The sequence below is a fragment of the Carcharhinus amblyrhynchos genome, chromosome 27, assembly GCF_965287045.1.
Source record: "Carcharhinus amblyrhynchos chromosome 27, sCarAmb.v2.hapA, whole genome shotgun sequence".
Lineage (NCBI taxonomy): Eukaryota > Metazoa > Chordata > Chondrichthyes > Carcharhiniformes > Carcharhinidae > Carcharhinus > Carcharhinus amblyrhynchos.
In genome coordinates this window covers 20,019,363-20,043,291 of record NC_137350.1, presented here as the reverse complement: position 1 = coordinate 20,043,291, position 23,929 = coordinate 20,019,363, and the positions used below count along the sequence as shown (strand labels likewise).

Here is a 23,929-nt window from a genome sequence, read left to right as displayed (position 1 = left end):
AAAATTTTGCATTTGACTGAAACATAAGTTATTATAAATAGAACTAAACGCATGTGAACAGAAATGTCGACACACCAGTCCAGTTCCCTGTAAAATTAGCCAGAAAAGTATTTGATCGCAGCAGTATGACCCCTTTTAAATTCAGGGAGAAGCAATTATTAGTAACTGTCTTTGTCTTTCCAGTTTGTTACCCATTGCTTCTTCTGCGTTTTCTTCTTTGTAAAGCCTTCTGTGATAAAGTAACGCTCTTCTTTGCGGATCTTCACAGCATGATACTTTGGCATACTCCTGTAGTATCGTGTTCGCTTGAAGAAGCCACACTGCTCAAAGAAAGATCACAAAGAAAAGATTCTTTTATGCACTTAAGACAACAGTTTGTTTGTGAAGAAAGGACTGATCAATACAACTACTGTTTTGGGGGTTTGGGTATCAAGTTTGGATAACCAACATTTTTAGGAGATCATATAATGAGACAATATGCTTTCCTTAACATTCAGTTGGTTAAAAATGTCCAGAGTCATGGAGACCAGATTTTGATTGTCAGTCTTTGCATATTAAGTTATCTAATCTTAAGTGGAATGGCACGGGGGGGGGGGGGGGGCACATTATGATGATACAGCTATCAGTCAAGACTTAGGAAGAGACATGCAAGACAAATTTTCTGGAGTCTTTGGAAAGTGGGAGTAGATATAGAAAGCTTGAAGATGTTGAGAATTCTAGTGTACAGGTACATGATCGCTGAAGGTTGAGCCAGAGATAGTAAGTAAAGAGGGTAAGCACAATGATAATAGATTCAGAGCAGTGTATGATTGTGAGCTGGGATACCAAAGGCTACAGATAAGCAATACCATTGAGGAATTTATAAAGACAGAAAATTTTCAATTGTTCTAGAAATTGAAGAGGCAGTGGAAATGGAGAGGCCAGGTAATGATCAGAAATTGAAACCAATATGGAAGACAATGCAGATTCCAAATGAGTTGGAAGTTTTTGTAAGGTAATGCTTGAGAGACAAGTGAGGAGTCAAGTGAGTAGTTAATGCAGTGGTTGTGTGGGTGAGGCAGGGGTGCAAGCTGGCAAGGTTATAGAGATGGAATTCTGTAGTATTCATGGTAGGTAGGGTGAGGTGTTTACGTTTAGCACAGCAATGGTTATGAGATTGATTATGATACTGGAGAAGTGAAGTTAAATGATATCAGATAATGGGGTTGAGAGAGTAGAGAGTAGAAAGGGAAAAGCATGTAATCTTGGAATAAGCATCATATACAGGATATCTTGATCATGTGGAGGAATAGAATGAGGTACCTTGGAGGAAAGGCAGTGGAGGAGGATCGAGCAGTTAATTTCATTAAAGAATGTGAAGAGGTTGAGGAAGATGACAATATTTAATGCATCGTGGTCAAAGCCAAATTGATGACTTTCTTACCTTTTTGAGGTTTTGCAGATGGAATGAAATTAGACAGAAAGGATCAGAATAGCAATGACGGGAGAGATGAGAATGCAAATACAGATGGATGTGAATAAGGGACTTAAGGACCTTGTTAAGAAAGCCCAGCTAAGACCTTTTCTAAGGTGGCTGATGACAGCAGGGAAAGGCCAAGGCACTGATAGTTACTGGGGTCTGCTTTCAGAATGGGTAGGAGAGCAGTTATAGACAGGAACCTGGAAATATGGGCTTTCTTGGTGGCCCTGAATTTTTAGCTACTGAGCACGTTTGAAATTTTTTCCTGGCTTGTGGTCTGACAGCCTGCTGAGGCTCTGGTCAGGTCCAGGTATGTTTGGTGATAATGTGAAGTGGAGAAATTGTGGGATGGATGTCGGTGATAACTGTGATGGAGGAATGCTCAGCGATCATTGCGGTGGGGGTTGGGGGGGAGGGCGTGAAATTGATCGGCAATCATGGAAGTCAGGGAGGGCAGGGCATAGTTTAGAGGGAGCGTTTGTTGGACTTGGCTGAAACCTTTGCACAGATCCACGAGAAAGCAACTTATCAATCCAGCCCTTCTTGCCTCCTCACACTTGCTGTTTTTCCTGAAGCCAGGGAAATGAGTTAAAAATAGAAACCTAGGGCAGAATTTAACATTCCAGATATAGAATCTATCTACCATTTAAAGTGGAAAACCCATGTAGTTTCTGAGTAGGAGACCTGACCAAATCAAATACTATCAGACAGGTTGAGGTTACCCAGCCTTTCAGCAGTTAAAAACGTTAGGGAGCAAAGGTCATGGACAGCAGAGACCATAGAATATTGCAGGGATCAGGCTGGGAATAGGAGGAACTAGTGAGAAGGAGGGGAGACTAAGGTACCTGACCACATGAAATCCAATTTCATTCAAGAAATGTATGTGGTCATAATGGACCCACCCAAATTCCTATCCATTTAAATGGATGTACTGACAATTGAATTGGTTTGAGACCGTGTGTTCTTTCCTGCTTGATTTTTCTGTGGCTGCTGCATCCAAATGGATTAGGTGCACAAACATAAAAATCTACCCCAGTGGGGAAAATGTGACCAAAATAAATCTTTTCACCTGTTGATTTATCTACTACAGTGAATGTGACAATGGATTTTGTAATCATGTCAAATGATAATAAGCATTTACTATGTACAATTAAAATGGAATAAACATGTAGTAATATAAGCAGTATGTTTATTAGCAGGGTAAATACGTGGGGTTACGGGGATAGGGCCTGTGTGGGATTGTTGTTGATGGGGGCTTGATGGACCAAACGGGATTTTATTCTATGATTCTACATTGATGTTAAAATGGTCCCATGTTAGCTGGCAAATTAAAAAGTGCTCATTATGAGCCAGAACAGCTGATGTTGGTCATTCACTCCTCCAGTTACACACAGAAAAGCAAAGGGAAAGTCAAAGGTTAGTGACTACTAAGATCCACCATCAAAATCACTGCAATTAAAAGGAGAAATCAGACAATATGCTTAGTCTATAACAGTAGAAGGATAAAAATAATTAGTTAATTAGAGAAGAAGCCAGATACACCAGGAAGCTGTTAGAAAAAAAAGCGCAGGATTAACTGACCCCACATAGAAAAAAAGGAAGGTAAAAGGAGATTTGCACATGAAACAGAATGAAGTAGTCCTTTCTCATGCAGCTTTTTTTGGGCAGAGAAAATAGCGTTGTGACATTTAGTAAGTAGTTGGTTAACATTGTGGTTATCAAATCGCAGTTACACAAAAGCACAGACATATAGAAACAGTGTTAAGGAAATGATCTAAGTCACCACAACCTTAAAGGTGAGCATTATCAGGATAATTCTTAATCAAATTGTTACAGAATTTCTATAAACATTACCACTTTACTCTTTAAGAAAATTAATTGACCAGTAAGAGCTAGAAGTCACTATGGTTGATATGACAGACAAATATTTTTTTCTGGCTGATGTCGAGTTAGCAAATCACAGCCGCAGTGTCAGTAAGGACACAACAATTGGTCTCAGAGCTCCCACTCTCAGCTACTATCTGGTAACCGCTTTTGAGAAAGTCTAAGCATATGGATGTTAAGTTAGGTTGGACTCAGGCTCACTGATGCCCATCGCTGTTCGACAGTCTGCTGACATTTCTGGATGAATTTTTCGCCACTATCCTGTTTGAGATTTGGCAAGTGTCAGTGTGGAGTTTGCACATTCTCCCCATGTGTGTGGGTTTCCTCCCACAGTTCAAAAGGTGTGCATGTTAGGTGGATTAGACATGCTAAATTACTCCTTATAGTCCCAAGATGTATAGGGGCGGCACGGTAGCACAGTGGTTAGCACTGCTGCTTCACAGCGCCAGGGACCTGCGTTCGATTTCCAGTTTGGGTCACTATCTGTGTGGAGTTTGCACATTCTCCCCGTGTCTGTGTGGGTTTCCTCCAGGCGCTCCGCTTTTCTCCTACATTCTGAAAGGCATGCTGGTTAGGTGCACTGACCTGAACAGGTGCCAGACTGTGGCGACTAAGGGAATTTCACAGTAACTTCATATAAGCCTTTCTTGTGACTAATAAACGTTTTTTTTAAGGTTAGGGGAATTAGCTGGTAAACATGTAGAGTTATGGGGATCGAGCCTGGGTAAGATGTTCTGTTAAAAAGAGTCAGTGCAGACCTGATGGGTCAAATAGCCTTCTTCTGCACTGTAGGGATTCTATGATCCTAAGATAGCAATGGTAAATGGAGCAAAATTGGACAGTGAAGGCTACTACGGGAAGTGTTTGTTCTGATGATCCAGCCATCATAATGTATTGAACGCTTGATGGACCTTTCCCTGTCTGTCAATTTTTTAACTTCAACTTCTTGGGCATGTTACATAAGGGGAATGAGCACAATTCACTCCTCAAGATAAACCTGCTCTTTCAGAGGTGGGGCATGGGGTCGAAAACTCTACAAACTTGTTTTTCAGCAGAAAAAAAATGAAGTAGAAGTTAAATCAGAACTGCAACAACTTGAGGTTGGAGAAGAATTTATACCGATGGTTATTCTTGGAGTAGATCATATTTTAAGAAATGGAAACAAGCGTCTACTTATTTAATTTCTTACAAGAATACATCCCAAACACCTCCCTACCGCACCCTATTTAGTCACTGCACCATGTATTACCAAAGAGTGCAGGAAGCGAGGTTGGCCAGCACTAGTCACCATCAGTAAGTCGCTTAGTCTCTGAAGGCTGAATCTTGATTTCAGCCTTTTGCTCTTTGGCTTCATACATGGCTCGCGTGTTCGCTCTCTTGAAGAAACCACACTATGAAGAAGGAAGTTATTCAATTAAAGTGATCAACAAATCAAAGATTATTTTACAAAAAAAAAAGAACCAATACCCTGTTTACAAGATGACTGCAGATTAAGAACAAAGAACAACACAGCACAGGAAACAGGCCCTTCGGCCCAACGAGCGCCGCCATTTCAACATTAAGATGGCCCAACGGCTTTCCTCATGTGTTCAGCCATTAAGACCCGAATATTCCATTGCACCATCCAATTGTTTCTTCAATGATTCCAGGATATTTGCTTCCCTGGGCGGGATTTTCCAATCGCGCTCGCCCCAAGATCGGAAAATCCCACCTGAGATCAACAGATCTTTGCATGGTCCATTCCCCGCCCGCTACGATTCCCGTGGACAGGGAAATTCCAGCCCATGAATCTGTTCAGGAGTCTGTTCTGCATAATGGCTACTCTTTATGTTATCCTGAATTTCATAATATCAGCCTTCAAGTTATTACGAGTTTGAACCTGTCTTCTTCTGTAGTTTTCTCAACTTAATTTGAAGTTGATAATTTAGTTTTTCTATCCGATCAATAATTTTATAGAACTGTTTTCCTCTCTGGCATGGAAATAACTTCACCAACTTTTCTTCATAATTCAGACTCACTAAAGGTCTTCTTTTGCACTGTCTCCAGTGCTTGAACAACTGTCTTGTTTCTTATGACCAGAACAAGATGTATTATTCAAGCTTTAACACTATTAAATATTCAATCACTATCTTGTTTGACTCATGTTTAATTGTTTTGTCCGTGTCATTAAAAATCTAATAGTGGAATGCTGTTTTGCGAAGGTCAGACATGTTAAATGTTGAGCTTAGTATAATTCTTAAGTCTTCCCATGTCACCTGTAACCATTTCCATCCCATTCATGTTTGTCACTGTATTCCTTCCTACATGATGTGGATATGCCGGCATTGGACTGGGGTAAACACAGTAAAAAGTCTGACAACGCCAGGTTTAAGTCCAACCGATTTATTTGATAGTAAACTCACAAGCTTTCGGGGTTTGTCCCTTCGTCAGGCGAATGGAGAGTTCTGGCCTCAGACAGAGCATATAAAGCACAGACAGTTTACAATTACTGACTAGAACGCGAATCTTTACACCTAACCTTCGTCAACTGTTGGCGAACACTTCAGTGGTCATGGGCATTCAGCCTCTGACTTTCGGGTAAGCGTTCTCCAAAGTGGCCTTCACGACGCATGACAGCGCAGAGTCGCTGAGCAGAGACTGATAGCCAAGTTCCGCACACGAGGACGGTCTCAACAGGGATCTTGGATTCATGTCGCACTATCTGTAACCCCCGTGACTTGCCTGGGTTTGCAAAACCTCACTTACTGTACTGTCTGGAGACAATACACATCTCTGTAACCTGTGATCAGTGCTCCTTCCACTCACATTGTCGGCCACTTTAGGACTTGAACAGCAGGTTAGGTGTAAAGATTTGCATTCTAATCAGTAATTGTAAACTCTCTGTGCTTTATATGCTCTGTCTGAGGCCAGAACTCTCCATTCGCCTGATGAAGGGACAAACCCTGAAAGCTTGTGAGCTTACTATCAAATAAATCGGTTGGACTTAAACCTGGTGTTGTCAGACTTTTTACTGTGTTCCTTCCTACACGCAGCAGTAACATTTTCCATTTTGCTGCTATTCCATATTCAGATAGAAGCAGATACACTGTTGTATGGTATCTTTGCCACATACCAGTGTTAAGTGAATTGGAGTATGCCACTTGCCATATTCACTTAATGGGTCAAATCTTACCAAAAAAAGGCATAAGATACATTAGAACTGGGTTACCAGCAACTGGAAGCTATCAGATAATTACAGAGCACCATCTGAAGCAGCAGAGATATTAAAAAGATGGCAAATTTCTCTAGCACAGATTTATGCTAGTCAAACTTATAAAAACAAATCATCTCATAAAAATCGACAATGAGCAGAATTTCTGAGAACATTGTGGGGAGGAAGGTGAACAAAATTCTTAAATAGCGTCAAACTTTGATCTCAATTCCATATTATAAATGAAAAACATAATTTGCTCATATTTATTGAAACGTATCTAATTAAAATATAACCATGGATTGGCCACAAATGATTAGCAGTGGCGATAATAGCCTCACAATAGCTGGGTGCATTCCCTTCTTCTTGATTTACAAGCTTCTGGTTGGTTCTAACCTACGATACAGGTGCCCTGATGAAACATTTGATTAACAGCAGGACCAGATCTTCCATTGTACACTGACCTTTACCTTGTTGCACATGCAGTGTTTCATTTGACCAAGAGTGTTCTATGCTTGGTGACTGAACAACTGAGTATAACAAGATAGGTCATACGATAATTACATTCAAACAAAATGCCCTATTCAGTATAACACATTATATAGTTCAGTATTGAAAAGCTCACGGTTTAATTAAAAAAAAACCTTTACTTCCTTTACGAACCACGTTTCAAGTAAACAGAATAGGCAAGATAGTTTTGTATAATTGAAACTGTCCATTCATGTATTAGCGACTAAATTGATTGGAGTGTGTGCAAAGTAATCATTTGGTAATGAGAAACTTCATTTAAGTTTCCAGTTCCAGAGAAATACATAATTTTCTGTTATCTAGGTGTAGGTAATAAGAGTAATCATCTTGTACTTCACCTAGAAAGCAATGATAATGATACGGTAGCTTGTATCATTTTGAACTTTAGACTAACATCAATTAGATTTGGGAATAATGACAGTGGCCAGCCCTGAAAACAAACAAGGCAAACAAATTAATAAGAAGATAATTCTAACTTCCAGCAATAGTGTAAATAGGCAATATTTGTGTTATACATCTCTCCAATTTTCCCTTTCCGTTGGTCGTTTTATACAATCACCAAAATGATTAATATTTTCAAGCATCAGAAACTGTAGTTTACAGGATTCAAGGTAACATTGCGAGTCGAGACTAGAAGCTGATTTGTGGTCACGGGAGAATGACAACTCATCAGATTAGTCCAACTACAGAAGTAGATCCTTTGATAGTCAGTGTTGATAATTACAATGTAGATAGATTGGTTTGGGTTGCTGGGGACCAGCTTTAATCCCCGCTGGTGGCAGCTTCTCCACCAGGGTCAGAGGCACTACTGAGCCCAGACGATACTGCCCCAGGCTTGTTAGTAAGAGTCAAATGATGATAGTATGCCTCCAGCTTGCAGTTATTCAAATTACCTTCACCTTGTGCCTGTGGCTTTTCTGAGCTTCTGGCCTTAAGTGGCTTCAGTAGCCTAAGTTTGAGCATTGAGTTTACAGAATGCTTGTGCTGTAAAGCTACCAATGAAATTGAAATGCAACATACCTTCCATAGTAAGAGTATTATCAGACTCAACAGTATAATTCCTGCCAGGACTGCTACTATAATGATCCATTCTGATATCTCATAAGGCGGATCATCGTTAACTTGGGATTCAACGTAGAGAGATACCTGGATCAAACAACAGGAGTCAAGCTTAATTCATGAGAAAGGTTTAGTAAAGGACTCACTCCAGCTCCACCCAGTTTTTTGTGACACAGTTTAATAAAACCCCTCTTATACTCTTGTTGGAAATTTCTGTCCCTTACAACTCTCGATTGTGGTTTTACATCACTCAGGAGATGTCTGAGTGGACTAGAGTGGACTAGAGACAGTAGACGCAGTTTTGATGTTCCCGATGGTAGGGAAGTCCACAACCAGGGGTCACAGTCTGTGGATTCAGGGTAGACTATTTAGGACGGAGGTGAGGACACATTTCTTCACCCAAAAAAATGAATTCCACAGGAAGTAGTTGATGTCAGAACATTGAATGTATTCAAGAGGCGGTAGATATAGCACTTGGGGTGATGGGATCAAACTTTATGGGAAAAGTCAGGATTAGAGCTATTGTAATGAATGGCGGAGCAAGCTCGAAGGGCCAAATGGCCTCCTCATACTCCTATCTTCTATGTTTCTATGTCTACAATTGTCATCCTGCATCATACTATGGAATGTAATTTCTACATTATTCACCAGTAATGGGGGCCCAATGATGGTATCCTGGTTTATTTCTCATGAGATACATATAAACTCATTGACAAATACATGAAAAGAATAGATTCTGCAGATATGCAAGCATCCTAATTCTCAACTAATTAACTCAGGAATCATATATAATTCAGCAATCCATCCCAGACAGTTATCATCCTTTCTGGGCTGATTCAGTTTAATATATGTCCAATCTGTTCTGTTTTAGGTATTTTCTACTGCAAACTGTGAGAAGTAGCTTGACTTCAGAGCCTAGAACACAAAACATATTTAAAGTAAAATCTCTGTGCATGTAAATAGTGAGGGCTGTGCATAAATATATTTTCAGCAGTAAACCTTATAGAATCTTATTAAAGAAAAGAGGGTGCAAATTCCATTCACCCTTATTTTGGGTGTGGGGACAATTAAATGCAGCATGCCCACGTCTATTGGAAACAAGGCAGGTAAGACTCTCTTCCCTCTTTAAAGTTCCCTTCTGTCTTGTCCTCCGCATGTCCTGCTCATGCTGTAAAGCAAATGGCACTGCATTACTACTGCTTCCACACCCATGCAAGGCAGTGTAATTCTCTTGTCTTTCTGCAGTCACTAAAAAGCTTCAAACTCCACCAGCATCCCAGCACAATGCTTTCACCAACTTTGCCTGAGCGCAGCTAAGACAAAAGCACATCAGCTGCAATATGTTCAGTGACCGCTTTAAGTAGCTTCAGAAGCAGGCCCATTGTACTTCCCAATGCCTGCGGTTTCAGGAAGATGTTTCCTGAACTACAGTTGGCCAGTTTTAGCCGTTGTGTATTGCATCAGCCTGCCAACATCGGTGAAGGGGTGGGTGCACATTTTCCAAAAAGAAAAATGGAGTGCTCAATGGGGTGGGAAAATGGGAGATTTTCCTGCCAGTTTTTTTGGGCAAACTTAGTTGGTTGAATTTTTGGCACTATATGCTTTGTAGAGTCTACTGGGGGTTTAATGCCAGTAATGGGGAGGGGGTGGGGAGCGACGGAATTAATCCCACCCAAGAGGCTGGCATCAGCACGCTGAGCGGGCCACTGTGCATGTGCAAATCTCCCAGGAGGGAGATCAGCACATGCGCACTGCTCCCATCCTCAATCGCTAGCCCCCAATGACTTCCCCAATCCCACTTCCCAATTGCCAGCCCTGAATACCCCCGATGGGCAACCTGACCCCACTTCCATGGCCAGCCCCGATCACTCCCTCCTTCATCCACTGATTGTTGTGCGAAGTGTGCAGCGACTGCCCCCCCCCACCCCAACTCCCCCAAACATCACCGATCGGTCTGCCCCGCCCCCCCACCACCGTCTGCCCCCTCCCCCCACCCCCACCGTCTGCCCCCTCCCCCCACCCCCACCGTCTGCCCCCTCCCCCCCTCCTCCACCGTCTGCCCCCTCCCCCCCTCCACCACCGTCTGCCCCCTCCCCCCCTCCACCACCGTCTGCCCCCTCCCCCCCTCCACCACCGTCTGCCCCCTCCCCCCCTCCACCGTCTGCCCCCTCCCCCAAGAAGACACCACCCTCCTCAGGCCCTGTCTCCTTGGCACTGCCTGGTGCCTGATGGGCAGTGCCAGCATGTCCGGTCGGCAGTAACCCAGTAGCACAGCCAACTGCCCCCAACCTCTCGGTGGAGCCTCAATGACCTTTGTTCCCACCACCAAGGCCATCACACCCGGTCCCCGCTGCTGGGGACCAGCTTTAATCCCCACTGGTGGAAACCTCCGCAGCAGGTCGGAAACATTAGCAAGCCCAGACGCGAATCCCAGGCTCACGAATGAGATTCAAATGCTGATCATAATATTGTAATTACCCTTGTGCTCAATGCTGATTACGCCATGAAAAATTAGCCTGGGAAAGTTGCGTGTTTCAGTCCTCCTGCCGATATTTCCCAGCCCGCTGTGCTACTTGTGCAGTGCAGTAGGCCGGGAATATCGCGCCCAAGATCTCATGATCCCCCTCTTTCAACTTCTTCAGGCACATATAAGCAAAGCACCTCTGTGCTGCATTTCAGTTACCTCACACCGTATGGGAAACAATCTCATTTCCAAATCACTTCACAATCTGACACCTCCCTACATCTGTAGTTCCCTCCAAATTCTGACCTCTTGTGCAGCTCTTGCATTCCCAGCTGGATTTTAATCATTCCACCATTCAAAGCTATGCCTTCATATGCCTAGGTCCTAATCTCTGGAATATTTTCCCCCCCTGAAACCTCTTCATCCCCCTTTTCTCCAATAAAATACAACCTCTGGTCACCTGCCCCCAATATCTCCTTTTGTGGCTTGCTGTCAAATTTTGTTTAATAAAGCTTCTGTTAGACACCCCATTTTACTACATTCAGGGTGCTGAAAAAATTAATCATTTTTGCTTTGATTTTCACCAGGATTAACAAACATGAAGGAAAGGTGATCTACAACCGTTCCAAATTTCTACTGGCAACAAGAAAATCTGAAAGAACTCACCGTCACATCTGGCTGTCTCATTTTGATTGTGGAAACGTTTGTCATCAAGTGTAAGGATGCCTCTACTGGGACAGTAATCCGACCGTAATCCCTGTATTCCTAGAATACCAAATGAAAACACATTTGAAGAATTTGTAAATTGTTCACACTGCAGAAGGAGGCCATTTGGCCCATCAAGTCTGCACCGACCACAATCCCATCCAGGCCCTACCCCCGTAACCCCACATATTCACCCTGCTAATCCCCCTGACACTGAAGGGCAATTTAGCATGGCCAATCCATCTAACCTTTGAAGTGTGGGAGGAAACTGGAGCATCCAGAAGAAATCCATGCAGATACAGGGGAACTTCATACAGACAGTGATCCGAGGCTGGAATTGAACCTGGGTCCCTTGCGCTCTGAGGCAGCAGTACTAACCACTGTGCCACCAGAGACTTTCACTATTATGCATCTGGGAATAATCAGGCTACAAAATAAAGTTTGAAAGTCATTAGCAGTCGTTATGGTAGAATGGGTATTCATCAGGACGTTTGGGCGTGCCCATTTTTCAGTGTAGAAGGCCTGGGGTAAATTCCCTGGGCAGGATTTTCTGGCCACGCTTGCCCCAATGCCCGAGGTCAATGGACGTTTGCGCGATCTCTGTGTCCCGCCCACTGCGATTCCTGTGGCGGGTGGGGCGAGAAAATCCCACCTCCTGTGTCCGAATGATGAAGCCCAACACTCCGTGGGTTTTGGAATTCAGGCCTTGTTATCATGGAGCTATTGAGCTGGAAAAGAGAAGTGCAGAATTGGGCTGTACTGAGGTGGCCCTAAGGTGTAATGACATCTATTATAGATCCATGGGTGTGACTGTGGCAATGGTGACAAGCTAAAAAAAAGATGATGATAGGGCATTGAGGAGCATTCCTTATGTTCTTGGCATGGTAATCCCAGATTTTTGCATCAGGACAAACCAGTCTCAGAGAGGTGATCTCAAACAGACATTAGGCCCCTTATTTGTATACGCAAAGGGTCTAACATCCTAACGGACGCGTTTTTTTCATTCTTACCCAATGGAGTGGCATGGTTGCACAGTAGCTAGCACTGCTGCCTGACAGCGCCAGGAACCTGGGTTCAATTTCAGCCTTAGGTGACGGCGTTGAGTTTGCACATTCTCTTTATGTCTGCATGAGTTTCCTCTGAGTGCTCCGGTTTCCTCTCTCAGTCCAAAAGATATGCAGGGTAGGTGGACTGGCCATGGTAAGTTGCCCCTTAGTGTCAGCGGGATTACTAGGGTAAATATGTGAGGTTGCGGAGATAGGGCATGGGTGGAATTGTTGTTGGTGCAGGCTCGGTGGGCTGAATGGCCTCCATTTGTACTGTAGGGCTTCTATTCTATTCTAATATGGTAGACAGCAGATTTCCAGCTGGAAATGTATACATGCTTCCTGCTCATCATGTTGGAGCTTTAGTAGTCAGTGTAGTACGCAAAGGAAACAAGATGCATGAACCAATTTCTGGACTGTGGTGTTAGAATGACAAGTGATTTGGAAGTCATTTTGTTTTTACAGACAGATCAGAAGCGAGAGTTAGATAAAGTTACATTTTCCACCCATTGCCTTCACTTCCAGCTTACATTCTCAGTTTAACACTGTCTTTGTTACCCAAACAAAGCACATTTGTGTGATGTAATCTTTATGAGCCAATTGTCTGTGCATCAATTTTAATTTTTAACTTTACTTCAAAGATCTATTATTGATAAATTAGATAATGAAGTTATCATACAGTTCCACGGATTCAGAAATTAAGATAAGCGCTTCATTGGAATTAGTTTATTCAGGTACCAAGACACCGCTATCTGTTGAATCACTGGATATAATAGGAAAATTGAGAGAGGGAAGGGTAAAGTGGGAATGGTTGAACGTCTATCTGTGGTTGTATTTAAACAGTCCCTGCTCATTGTCCATAGATTTTGACAAAACTGTAAAGAGGTTCACAGTCAACCTGGGAGGGAAACATGAAAAAAATTCAAAACAATCCCCATAAGATTGACAGGATTGTTATATATTTAAGGGGTTGCAGATTGCTTTAACAGCTGATCACAAGACTTAATGGTTATGTTATTAGGGTGTTGCAGAAGTTGCTGTTTTATTTTCAGTTTGTCCTCTACAAGCAACAGTTCCTTCAATAAATCTGTTGTTGTTAAAATGAATCTACACGTGCAAAACACATCTTTTATTTTTGCTACAACCCACTACCCCTAACATAGTTTGGACATTACAAGGATTCGATCCATACCTCCAGGAAAGTGCTGTTCCACAAACGTGCTCGGAGCGTTACTGTAGCTTTATTAGTCATGTTGTGCAACAGACAATTAAATTTCTGGCACCGAGCTGTGTGTTTCTCTTTGCAATCCTGTTAAAAATAGAATATTCAGAGGTATTTATTGAAAGTTATAGACATAATAAATGTGGTGTTGAAAGATAAAGCCAGACAAGGCCAATGACTCTGGCCAGATTCTCTAACCTCGCTCACAGCTGGGATTTTCCAGTCCCACTGCAGCCAATGGAGATTTTGTTGAGTGCCAAGTTCTCCATTCTTGCTGGCAGCGGTGGTGGTGGTGGGGTTGGTTGGGGGGGGGATTGGGTATAGGAGACCGAGGAATTCTGGCCCTCTGTCTCCGAAATCATGCAATCAACGCAAACATAATGGGCAGAATCTTACCAAAAAATTGTCAGTGTCTGACTGAAAACTGGCATGTTTCTCTCCAGAGAAATAGACCAGTTTTCTTGCCAGATCTTAAACAAGATTTTGTCAAAGTAAAACAGGGAGGGGTGTGTTTCACATTGTCATGTTGAGGGGCAGGGCCTAAACCAGTTGCACTGAGGTCGGGACACCTTAATTAGAGCCAAAAGTAACCTCCCCCCACCCCACTACATAGTGCATCAGGAGCACCCCCACCCCTGCTTCCCCTCCCATCCCCATCATAGCCAGCATCTCTCCACCACCCCTCCACCCTGCAATCAGAGCCAGCATTGGACCCCTTCACGCCTCTCCGCCACCCCCGACTACCTTGTCCCCCACCCCGCCAATCAAACAGTCAATGCCAGCATCCCCAATTCCCATGTCTGCTCCCCAAACTGCCACTTTGTCACTGTCAGGTTGGCAGTGTCAATCTGTGCCAGGAAGGCAGTGTCAGAGGGCAATGCCTATCCCAGTCCCTCTGCGCAGTAGGGGCTATAACTACCTTTAGGCTACCAGGGGAATCTCTATGATAGGTTTACACATGGTTAAATGTGACGTCAGTGAGTTTTGAAAATATGCCGAGAGGGGCAATGTATGGTGGGGGAGGCAGGGTGGGGAGGTTAGTGGGGGAGGTTCTTGAACAATAATTAAAATTTATTAAAATGTATTCAGATCATGTTCTCGCACATTATGGGACATGAACCTGATTACGTCACTGGCGAAGAGCAGCGAAAGTTGAAGATCGGATTCTACCGGATCTTGAGCCCCACTTGCACTGCCATTCCCGCAGATGGAGATTGATCAGGGGATCAACAGTTACAGGGACAAGATGGGAGAATGGAGTTGAGAAACTTATCAACCATCAATCTCGATGAGCCGTCTTGATGGGCCGAATGGCCTAGTTCTGCTCTGAGATTTTATGGGAGGGAATGCATCTGCACCAATCACAGCAACCCCCAACGCTTTAATTGGCTGGAAACGGAATTTCCATTCCTCACTCAGGAGGAAGTCCCACTGGGAATAGCTCTGTACTCTCAGCAGCATCAGTAACCGGGACAAGTGCTACCAGCAGTCCTCAGATTCTAAGCCCTGGTGCCCAAAGGCAACCTCAAGATTGCCCCCAATATTTCATTGCACAATGTTCTGCTTTTTGATGCACGATGGGTTGGATGAACTGGAGGATCTTTCTCCATCCATCATTGCTCGTATGTTAATGTCATGAGGTGGAGATGCCACTGTTGGACTGGGATGGGCACAGTAAGTCGTGTCACAACACCAGGCTAAAGTCCAACAGGTTTATTTGGAATCATGAGCTTTCCGAGCATTACTCCTTCATCAGTCAATGAAGGAGCAGTGCTCTGAAAGTTCATGATTATAAATAAACCTGTTGGGCTTTAACCTAGTATGTGAATATGTTTGAGAATGTCCAGATTTTATCCACTGGGAACTGTGTTACAATCTTATGAAGGACAATACAGAAGAGTTTGGGACAACCAATATGTTCTTTTTCCTGAAAATCAGGGGAAAATCCATACTCACTACTTTAGTATCCATAGCCTGGATGATTCCTTCAAAGTTTCCATGTGAATGTACTTACTAACTGCAAATCGCCTCTTCCTTTCTTCAGTGCTGCCGGTATTTTTAAATTCTTGGCAGTCATGGGCCTCACTTCACGTTTTTGTCTTTCTGGGGGGCTCGCTCCTTTAACCATCTAAAGAAGAATTTCAAGGTTCATATTAGTCTTAGCACCAAATATGTGGCTTTCTGGAAACATGGGGAGGATGTTCCACTCCATCTCCTGATAGAGAGTATGGGACCAGGAACCGAGGGGCACAGCCTCAGAACAAAGGGACAACCCTTTAGAACTGATATGAGGAGGAATTTCTTCAGCCAGAAGGTGGTGAATCTGTGGAATTCATTGCCACAGATGCCTGTGGAGGCCAGTTCATTGAGTGTATTTAAGGCAGAGATAGATAAGGTTCTTGATTGATCAGGGGATCAAACATTACGGGGAGAATGGGGTTGAGAAACTCATCAGCCATGATTCAATCTCGATGAGCAGTCTCGATGGGCCGAATGGCCTAGTTCTGCTCCTATATTTTGTGGGAGGGAATGCACCTGCACCAATCACAGCAACCCCACAACCACTTAATTGGCTGGAAATGGAACTTCCACCCCTCACTTAGGAGGGATTTCACCTGAGATAGCTCTGTACTCTCAGCAGCATCAGAAACCGGGACAGATGCTACAAGCAGCCCTTGGATTCTAAGTCCTGGTGTCCAAATGCAGGAAAGTGTTTGGGTGGGTTGTGGGGGAGGGGGGGAGGTAGTAATGGGAGGGGATGGCCAGCTTCTCACGATGGGGAGAGATGAGGCCTGGGGTAGGCAAGGTGTGGGAAGAGGAGGCAATTGGTCTTGATGGAGAGGCTGCTAGAGTAGGGGAGAATGGGAGCTATAGTAGGAAACTTTGGGACATGGTGTCTGATTTGAAATGGATTCTTAAAGGAGACACCATCTTTGCTTTCCCGCCTGAGACCCACGCAAGGCTACTTGCTGGGCTTTCCTACCCACCCTGAACTAACCTGTTGGCTTCAAAATTGAGGCGGGTGGGGGGAAATGGTCCTTAAGTGACTAATAACTGACCACTTAAGGCCTCAATAGGGCTCAGGGCAGTGGGCTACCACGAGGACTTTACCCACCAGCAGCCCATTCCCTCCACCAACCCTCCCCCATAAAATTGTGGACAGATTGGAACCAGACATGCATCAATGGGAAGGCAACTGGGGTATTGTTTGGGGCATCTTCACGGCACGCCCACCAGCGGGGATTTAAGTGTTTGCCTTACATCTTGCTCTTGATGCCAGATGGCTGACTAAATTGAGGGTATACCTTGATTATAAGTCTCTCACAGCAACCAGACTATACACCGTTAAATATTTACCCATAAGTCAGCTGACATCTCTCACTAGGCCAGTTTCCTATTCTCTGTATGTTAAGCATAGTATGTTACTGAATTGCTAAAAATAACTTTAATTTCTTTGTTGCCCTGCGCAGTTAGAATGATTAATGATGCATGATTTAAAGTCTCTTAGTAAAAACCACAACTTCTTCGTAACATTGTCTTATATTGTATAATTTTTATATTATTTATTTTCTTTTCTTCTGTCCAAGGAGCAGGCTGATGTTTGTTGACAGGGACTTGCAAGAATAGCCAGATATTTGTAAGTCACTGTTGCTTCCTTCCCACTGGGGAACAGCGTACTCCCCCTGCCAGAAACCTGTGGTTCTTACTCAGCTGAAATCAGGAACATAATGATGTGTGAAGATTGTGGTTGTAGACTCAGTCTTCAACTGTGGGACAATACATAATTCTTGCACTATTTTCAAATTTAAGGTCACATCTTTTGCTGCATTCTGTATCTGATTTTACAGGCACCACAGTGGCACAGTGGCTAGCACTGCTGGCTCATAGGGGACCCAGGTTCAATTCCAGTCTTGGGTGACCGCTTGTGTGGAGTTTGCACGTCCTCCCCATATCTGCATGGGTTTCCTCGGTGCTCCGGTTTCTTCCTTCTGCAAATTAGGTGGATTGGCCATACTAAATTGCATTGACTGGTGGCACAGTGGTTGGCATTGCTGCCTCACAGTGCCAGGGACCAGAGTTCAATTCTCAGCTTGGGTCACTGTCTGTGCCGAGTCTGCATGTGCTCCCCATGTCTGCATGGGTTTCCTCCGGGTGCTCCGGTTTCCTCCCACAGGCTGAAAGACATGCTGGTTAGGTGCATTGGCTGTGCTAAATTCACCCTTAGTGCCGGAGTGTGGCGACTAGGAAATTTTCACAGTAACTTCATTACAGTGTAAGTGTAAGCCTACTTGTGACAATAATAAATAATACATAAAGAAAAACCTTGATGTGCAAAGATGGGTAGGTTAGGTGGATTAACCATAGTAAATGCACAGGGTTATGGGATTAGGAAGGGAGGGCCTGGGTGGGATGCTTTTTTTTGGAGATTTGGTGCAGACTCAATGGGCTGCATGGCCTCCTTCTGCACTGTAGGGATTCTTTTGCACACAGCAAACTCCCACAAACGTAAGTGTGATAATGACCAGGCAATCTATTTTTTATGATGTTGCTTGAGAAAAACTTATTGGCCAGAACATCTGGGATAACTCCCTTTCTCTTCTTCAAAGTAGAGCCATGGGATCTTTTATATCCACCCAAGCAGAGACATGGAGCCTTGCTTTAACATCTCGTGACATATTTCTCCACAACTCTCCTAGAAAGCTACAATCTAATGTTGCCCTCTTGTGCATCCCCAATTTTAATTGCTCCAACATTAATGGTAGTACCGTCAGTTGCCTGAGCCCCAGCTCTGGAATCCCCTCTCTACATCTCTCTGACTTTCTTTCCTCTTTCTTCCTTTAAGACATTCCTCAAAACCTACCTATATGACCAAGCTTTTGGTCAACTGATCTAATACAAGGAGGAATTCCTTCAGCCAGAGAGTGATGAATCTGTGGAACTCTTTGCCACATAAGGAGGCCAGGTTATTGAGTGTCTTTAAGACAGAGACAGATTGGTCCTTGATTAATAAGGGGATTAGGGGTTATGGGGAGAAGGCAGGAGAATGGGGACGAGAAAAATATCTGCGATGATTGAATGGTGGAGCAGATTTGATGGGCCAAATGGCCTAATTCTGCTTCTATGTCTTATGGTCCTATCTCTTCATTGTGGCAATTTGTTTTACAATGGTCCTGTGAAGCATCTTCTGGCATTTCATTGTATTGAAGGTACTACACATGTTGTTGTGGAAGTTGAAAAATGAATACAGTATATAATTACAATGAAGAATATTGAGAAAATCTGCAAGTACCGTAAAATTCCGTGGATTTACAATATCTCCTCCTGGCACACAGTACTGGTCTTCCGTTCCATTTGTTTCAATTTCAGTGAGATACAGCAACCACTTCCCATTACTGATTTCATATGGCCACAGGAAGCTGAGGTAAAGTGTTCCGAAGTCACCCAAAGGCTCTCCAAGGTTTGTCACCTGTAAAAGGAGTTTAAAGCAAGAAAAATTAGCGTGCTTGTGTGAGTGTTTTGTGCCTATACCTGATTTGTGAGCTACCAGTTACAAACAGTCACTACATTAAATCTTTATTTGGCAATTTGGAATTTGAGTATTGCTGAAACAAAAATCTTTCTCGAAGATTTTCGTCTTGCGCTCATCAGGATAATTTGCAAGAATAGCAACTATAAAGGGAACAACAATTTATACTCTGAAGAGTGTTGATTGATGTCAAGTGGACTCTGATTGGCAGGGGTGTTGCCATGGAGAATGCACCAGTTGCTGATGACTGACAGTTAACAGCCAAAAATTGCTTCAAATTTAAAACAAGCAACTTGAATCTTATTGGTCAAGGCATTGCCCTGATGGCAGTATAAGATCATAAAATCCCTATAATGCAGAAGAAGGCTATGCAGTCCATTGAATCTGCACTGACCACAATCTCACCCAGGCCCTATCCCTATAACCCCATGTATTTACCCTAGCTAGTCCCCCTGACACTAAGGGGCAATTTAGCATGGCCAATCCATCTAACCAGTACATCTTTGGATTATGGGAGGAAACCAGAGCACCTGGACGAAACCCATGCAAATGTGGGGAGAATGTGCAAACTGCACACAGACAGTGAGCCAAGCCGGGAATTGAACCCGGGTCCCTGTGCTGTGAGGCAGTAGTGCTAATACTGTGCCACCCATTGCTTTGTGGTTTAATGGCACCATCCTGTTAGAGGCAAATATCACCTATGTTGCTATTGCATGATAGCAGCATGAAACAGCTAGCTTCACCTGTTCCTCAAACTTTTCAGATATCTTGCCCTTCCAGGGTAACCTGGGCTCATTTCAGGAGTGAAAGTGACAGCCTTAGGCCATGTATTTCATAATATATATAGCACAAAATGATTTGACGAGGGTAGTCATTATCCTGATGAGCGCAAGATGACAAGCTTTGACCAAAAAATATCTTTCGTCAGCAATATTCCAAACCTATTAAAACTGTACTAAGTATTTTATTTACTTCTTCTTAAGACACTGTTTCTCAAGTTATTCCATTTTCTCTTTGATTCTGCATACCCATGTGCGCAGTTTGGACAAGAAAAAGAATTTTAGTTGTTGCAATGCAATCACAAGTAAGTAATGTCATTAGACTTTTCAGTGTGATTTAGATTATGGTGCTGTGCATTTGTGAAGAAACGAGAAAAGGTTTGGAAAAAATTCTCCAACAAACCTCTTTCAGCCTTAAAAGGCGAGACCAAACATCTCCTGCATTTTTAGACTGTCCTAGTATGATGGAGATATCTTTATATTATTTCTTAGCACATGGTTTAACCATGCTTCAAAGCTTTTAGAATGAAAAGCAACCTGTGGATCTCTTCCCCCCACAGTTACTTCAGTGTCATACAGCGAGATGTAATGCATTTTAGTTTCAGACAAGTTATATGCCAAAAGCCAAAGCGACATATTGCCTATCTCAGAAATGAGATATGTAGTGAATGAATTTCGGTGCCATTTCAGTGTGATGCTCAGTATGTAGGCTGTATGTCCCAAAGACTGGTGGATCACATCAAACAGCATGTCCCATGGAGCAGTTTCTATGATACCCATTCTGTCCTCACCACTGGTTACAGAACATGTGTGTTAAAGTTGTCTTTGTGGTCTTCGATATATTGACAGCAATTTTTTAATTAACTGTACATACATACAGTAAAGGGTACAGGGAAGGTATTATTTCCATGTCTGGGTGCGAACACTTCTCTGCTCAGTACTACACTCTCCAGGTCTGGATCATGTATCTTCTTACTTCTGAGTGAGTGGTTTTGTATTCAGTCCCACATTAACCCTCCATGTGCCAGATCCTGACACTACCCATGCCTTTAAACCATGGATATGGAGCTACACTAATTTGCTTCATGGGTGGAATTTTCCAGTCCCGCCAACCACGGGATCAGAGCAGGTGGGACACGGACCATGCGAAGGTCCGTTAACTTCGGTTGGGATTTTCCGACCTTGGGATGAGCACAGCCGGAACATTATTATTAGTGTTATGGATTTATCTTGTTGGTACTGTCTTAAATCAATTCCAATATTATTGTTATTACTGTTTTGGCATTATTACAACATTCTCACTGTCCCATCTCTCCCCTTCAAGTCCTTGAAGTTAGAGGTTCAGGAGGTTTGAGGGCTTTGTAACCCTTCCACATCTTGTACACCATTCTGGAGAAGAGTCTCTGTTGACTCTGTTTCTTCCTGTTGGCTTGGAGGCCAGACAAGACATTTGGGTATGCTTTCATTCTTTCCTTCCATTACTTTGTGTTGAAGGTTTAGGTCATGTCTCCTTTTACATCATGGTGTAGGTGGTACTGTACACAGTTCTATATTAACCCTATATGTGCCAGACCCTTAAATTATCACAGAAACCCCACAGTGCAGAAGGAGACCATTTGGCCCATATTACACTCACCTCGAATGTGAAGTCCACAGGGCTTCCTACATCATCAAAAGTCTGCATTGCACTTTCACCCATGACAGTGCCACTGAAGTATGTTTGCTGTGTTTTCCTTTCCCTAATGAGAATTATGAAACAAAAAGTAGGAATTTTATAGGGACACCGTAATGTCAACTGGTACACGAATGTTACTAGGTACAACCAATAGCAATGGTTTGTGAACTGAATCATAGAATCCCTATAGTGCTTAAGAGGCCATTCAGCCCATCGAGTCTGCACCAACTCTCTGATAGACCACCTAATCCAGATTCTCTCCCTTGCCCTACTGTTGCAATCCCACACATTTACCATGGCTAATCCCACCTAAGGGGCAATTTAGCATGGCCAATCCATTTAACCTGCACATCTTTGGAGTGTGGACGGAAACCAGAGCACCCAGAGGAAGCCCATGCAGACACAGGGAGAATGTGCAAACTCCACACAGTCACCCAAGGCCGGAATTGAACCCGGCTTCCTGGAGCTGTGAAGCAGCAGTGCTAACCCCTGTGAAGCACAAGAGATAGAACTACAAATAACTCCTGTTAACCTGCCTATTTTGGTGAATGAAGGCGCAAAAAGTAAGAATTAAAGGTTTGTTGTAGCAGTTAATAACTATAATCAGTCATGAGGTCTTATACTCAGCTGTGATGTATGAACAGATCAAGTTCTTATCTCCAATAGAGGGGATTACACTGTTGAACATCACAGAACTTGTTGCATCTCTTTAGTAAACAGGCAGAAGGGTTTCAATGCATGACTAAACGTTCGTGCACTGTCACAAGTAACAAACACCTTGGACATCTCAAAATTACTGTGGTGTAAAGGCAATTACAGAACATTCACCATAATTGGCAGCTTGTTAATGAATGTTGTGGCTTTACTCATCATCCATATTTTATTTGATGAAATAACTGGTTAATTGAACCTTAAATATATATGCACACAATTTAAATTAATAAGATAAACTTCATTTGGTCTCCAAACAACATTTGGATTATTAGTTGAATGAGTTAGCCTATGAAGAGAGATTGAATAGACTGGGTCTGTACTCGTTGGAGTTTAGAAGGCTGAGGGGGGATCTTATAGAGACACATAAGATAAAGAAGGGGATAGATAGGGTAGAGGTAGAGAGATTCTTCCCGCTTAGAAAGGACAGCAGGACTAGAGGGCACAGCCTCAAAATAAGAGGGGGGTGGCAGTTTAGATCGGAGTTGAGGAGGAACTTCTTCACTTAAAGGGTGGTGAATCTCTGGAATTCTCTGCCCGTTGAAGTGGTGGAGGCTACCTCGCTGAATATATTTAAGTCACGGGTAGATAGGTTTCTGATAGACAAGAGAATTAAGGGTTATGAGGAGAAAGCGGGAAAGTGGAACTGATCCACTTCAGATCAGCCATGATCTTATTGAATGGTGGGGCAGGCTTGAAGGGCTAGGTGGCCTACTCCTGCTCCTATTTCTTATGAGTTGAAAACAATTTGTTGGTTTGGATTTTAACTCCCAGAGCTGCGCAAATGAATCCCAATTTTTATTGAGGAGGTCCCATCTGCCTTCAGAGGATTGATGTGCATCAGGGATGGATTGGTAATTTAATAATTCGTGCTCGCCAGTAAAGGGAAAAACAACACTGTTAATTACTGGGGAAGGTTATACAGAGACTTGCAGCCTTGTGGCTGCAGCCAGCTCCCAAGAAGTTGCTGGAGCAGCAACCCCTACTTTCCAGGGTGATCCCTTACCCTGATTGGGTCCTTGAGTCACGTGACTCACTTTGCAGATTGAACCTTAGAAGGAACAATCACCACAGGCAAATACTCTCTTTGGTAGTCCAGCAAGGTATACTTTCCATGGAGTACATCGCATGGCAAGAATCTGAGTGTGGAACCTTTTAACACATGGAGGCTGTTGTGCTGCAGCTACCTGACAGTTCTGGCTGAATAGGAGACTCTCTGCTCTTAGGGCCTACCATAGGCATATTGGAAGAATTTGCATCTCAGAGTTTGTGGCTCAGATTTTAGAGATGCTACCCACCACTCCACAAGGCCTCCAAGCAAGTTCTCCACCACTATTTGAATGACGGTACTGCCCTAATGCCATTGTGCAGGCAGGGTTAAAATGAGGGTTTAATGTGTGAGAATCTAAGTGCAGGGGAGGGTTTGATCTGAATCACGATCATGCTTTACAACAATCTAGGCAATAAGTTGCGCATCTATATGAATTTGGGATATAATGGCAGGAATACAGTATGATAAAATAATGGAAATGTTTTGCATTAAAAGGTGTTCTGTCACATGATAATCAATAACTATCAGAGATTCTGTCAGTGGATGCACAGACCAACAGTAATGATGTTACAAGAATGTGCTTCTGTGGAAGTGCAGAGCGTCGTGAGAAGTCTCACAACACCATGTTA

General features: G+C 43.2%; 1 protein-coding gene across 1 annotated transcript in view; it reads right to left on the bottom strand.

Annotated features, from left to right (window-relative positions):
• Nucleotides 1–207: 207 nt before the first annotated feature.
• The window catches only part of itga3b (integrin, alpha 3b), a 175,081-nt gene continuing 151,359 nt past the window's right edge, over nt 208–23,929 (bottom strand). The window contains exons 19-26 of the mRNA XM_080213818.1: nt 21,500–21,602; nt 18,848–19,024; nt 15,572–15,685; nt 13,528–13,644; nt 11,251–11,349; nt 8,082–8,207; nt 4,593–4,734; nt 208–320 (exon numbers count right to left, since the gene is read on the bottom strand). Coding sequence (XP_080069944.1) covers nt 4,624–4,734; nt 8,082–8,207; nt 11,251–11,349; nt 13,528–13,644; nt 15,572–15,685; nt 18,848–19,024; nt 21,500–21,602 — 847 coding nt within the window. The 3' untranslated portion in view covers nt 208–320; nt 4,593–4,623. The remainder of the gene's footprint in view (nt 321–4,592; nt 4,735–8,081; nt 8,208–11,250; nt 11,350–13,527; nt 13,645–15,571; nt 15,686–18,847; nt 19,025–21,499; nt 21,603–23,929) is intronic.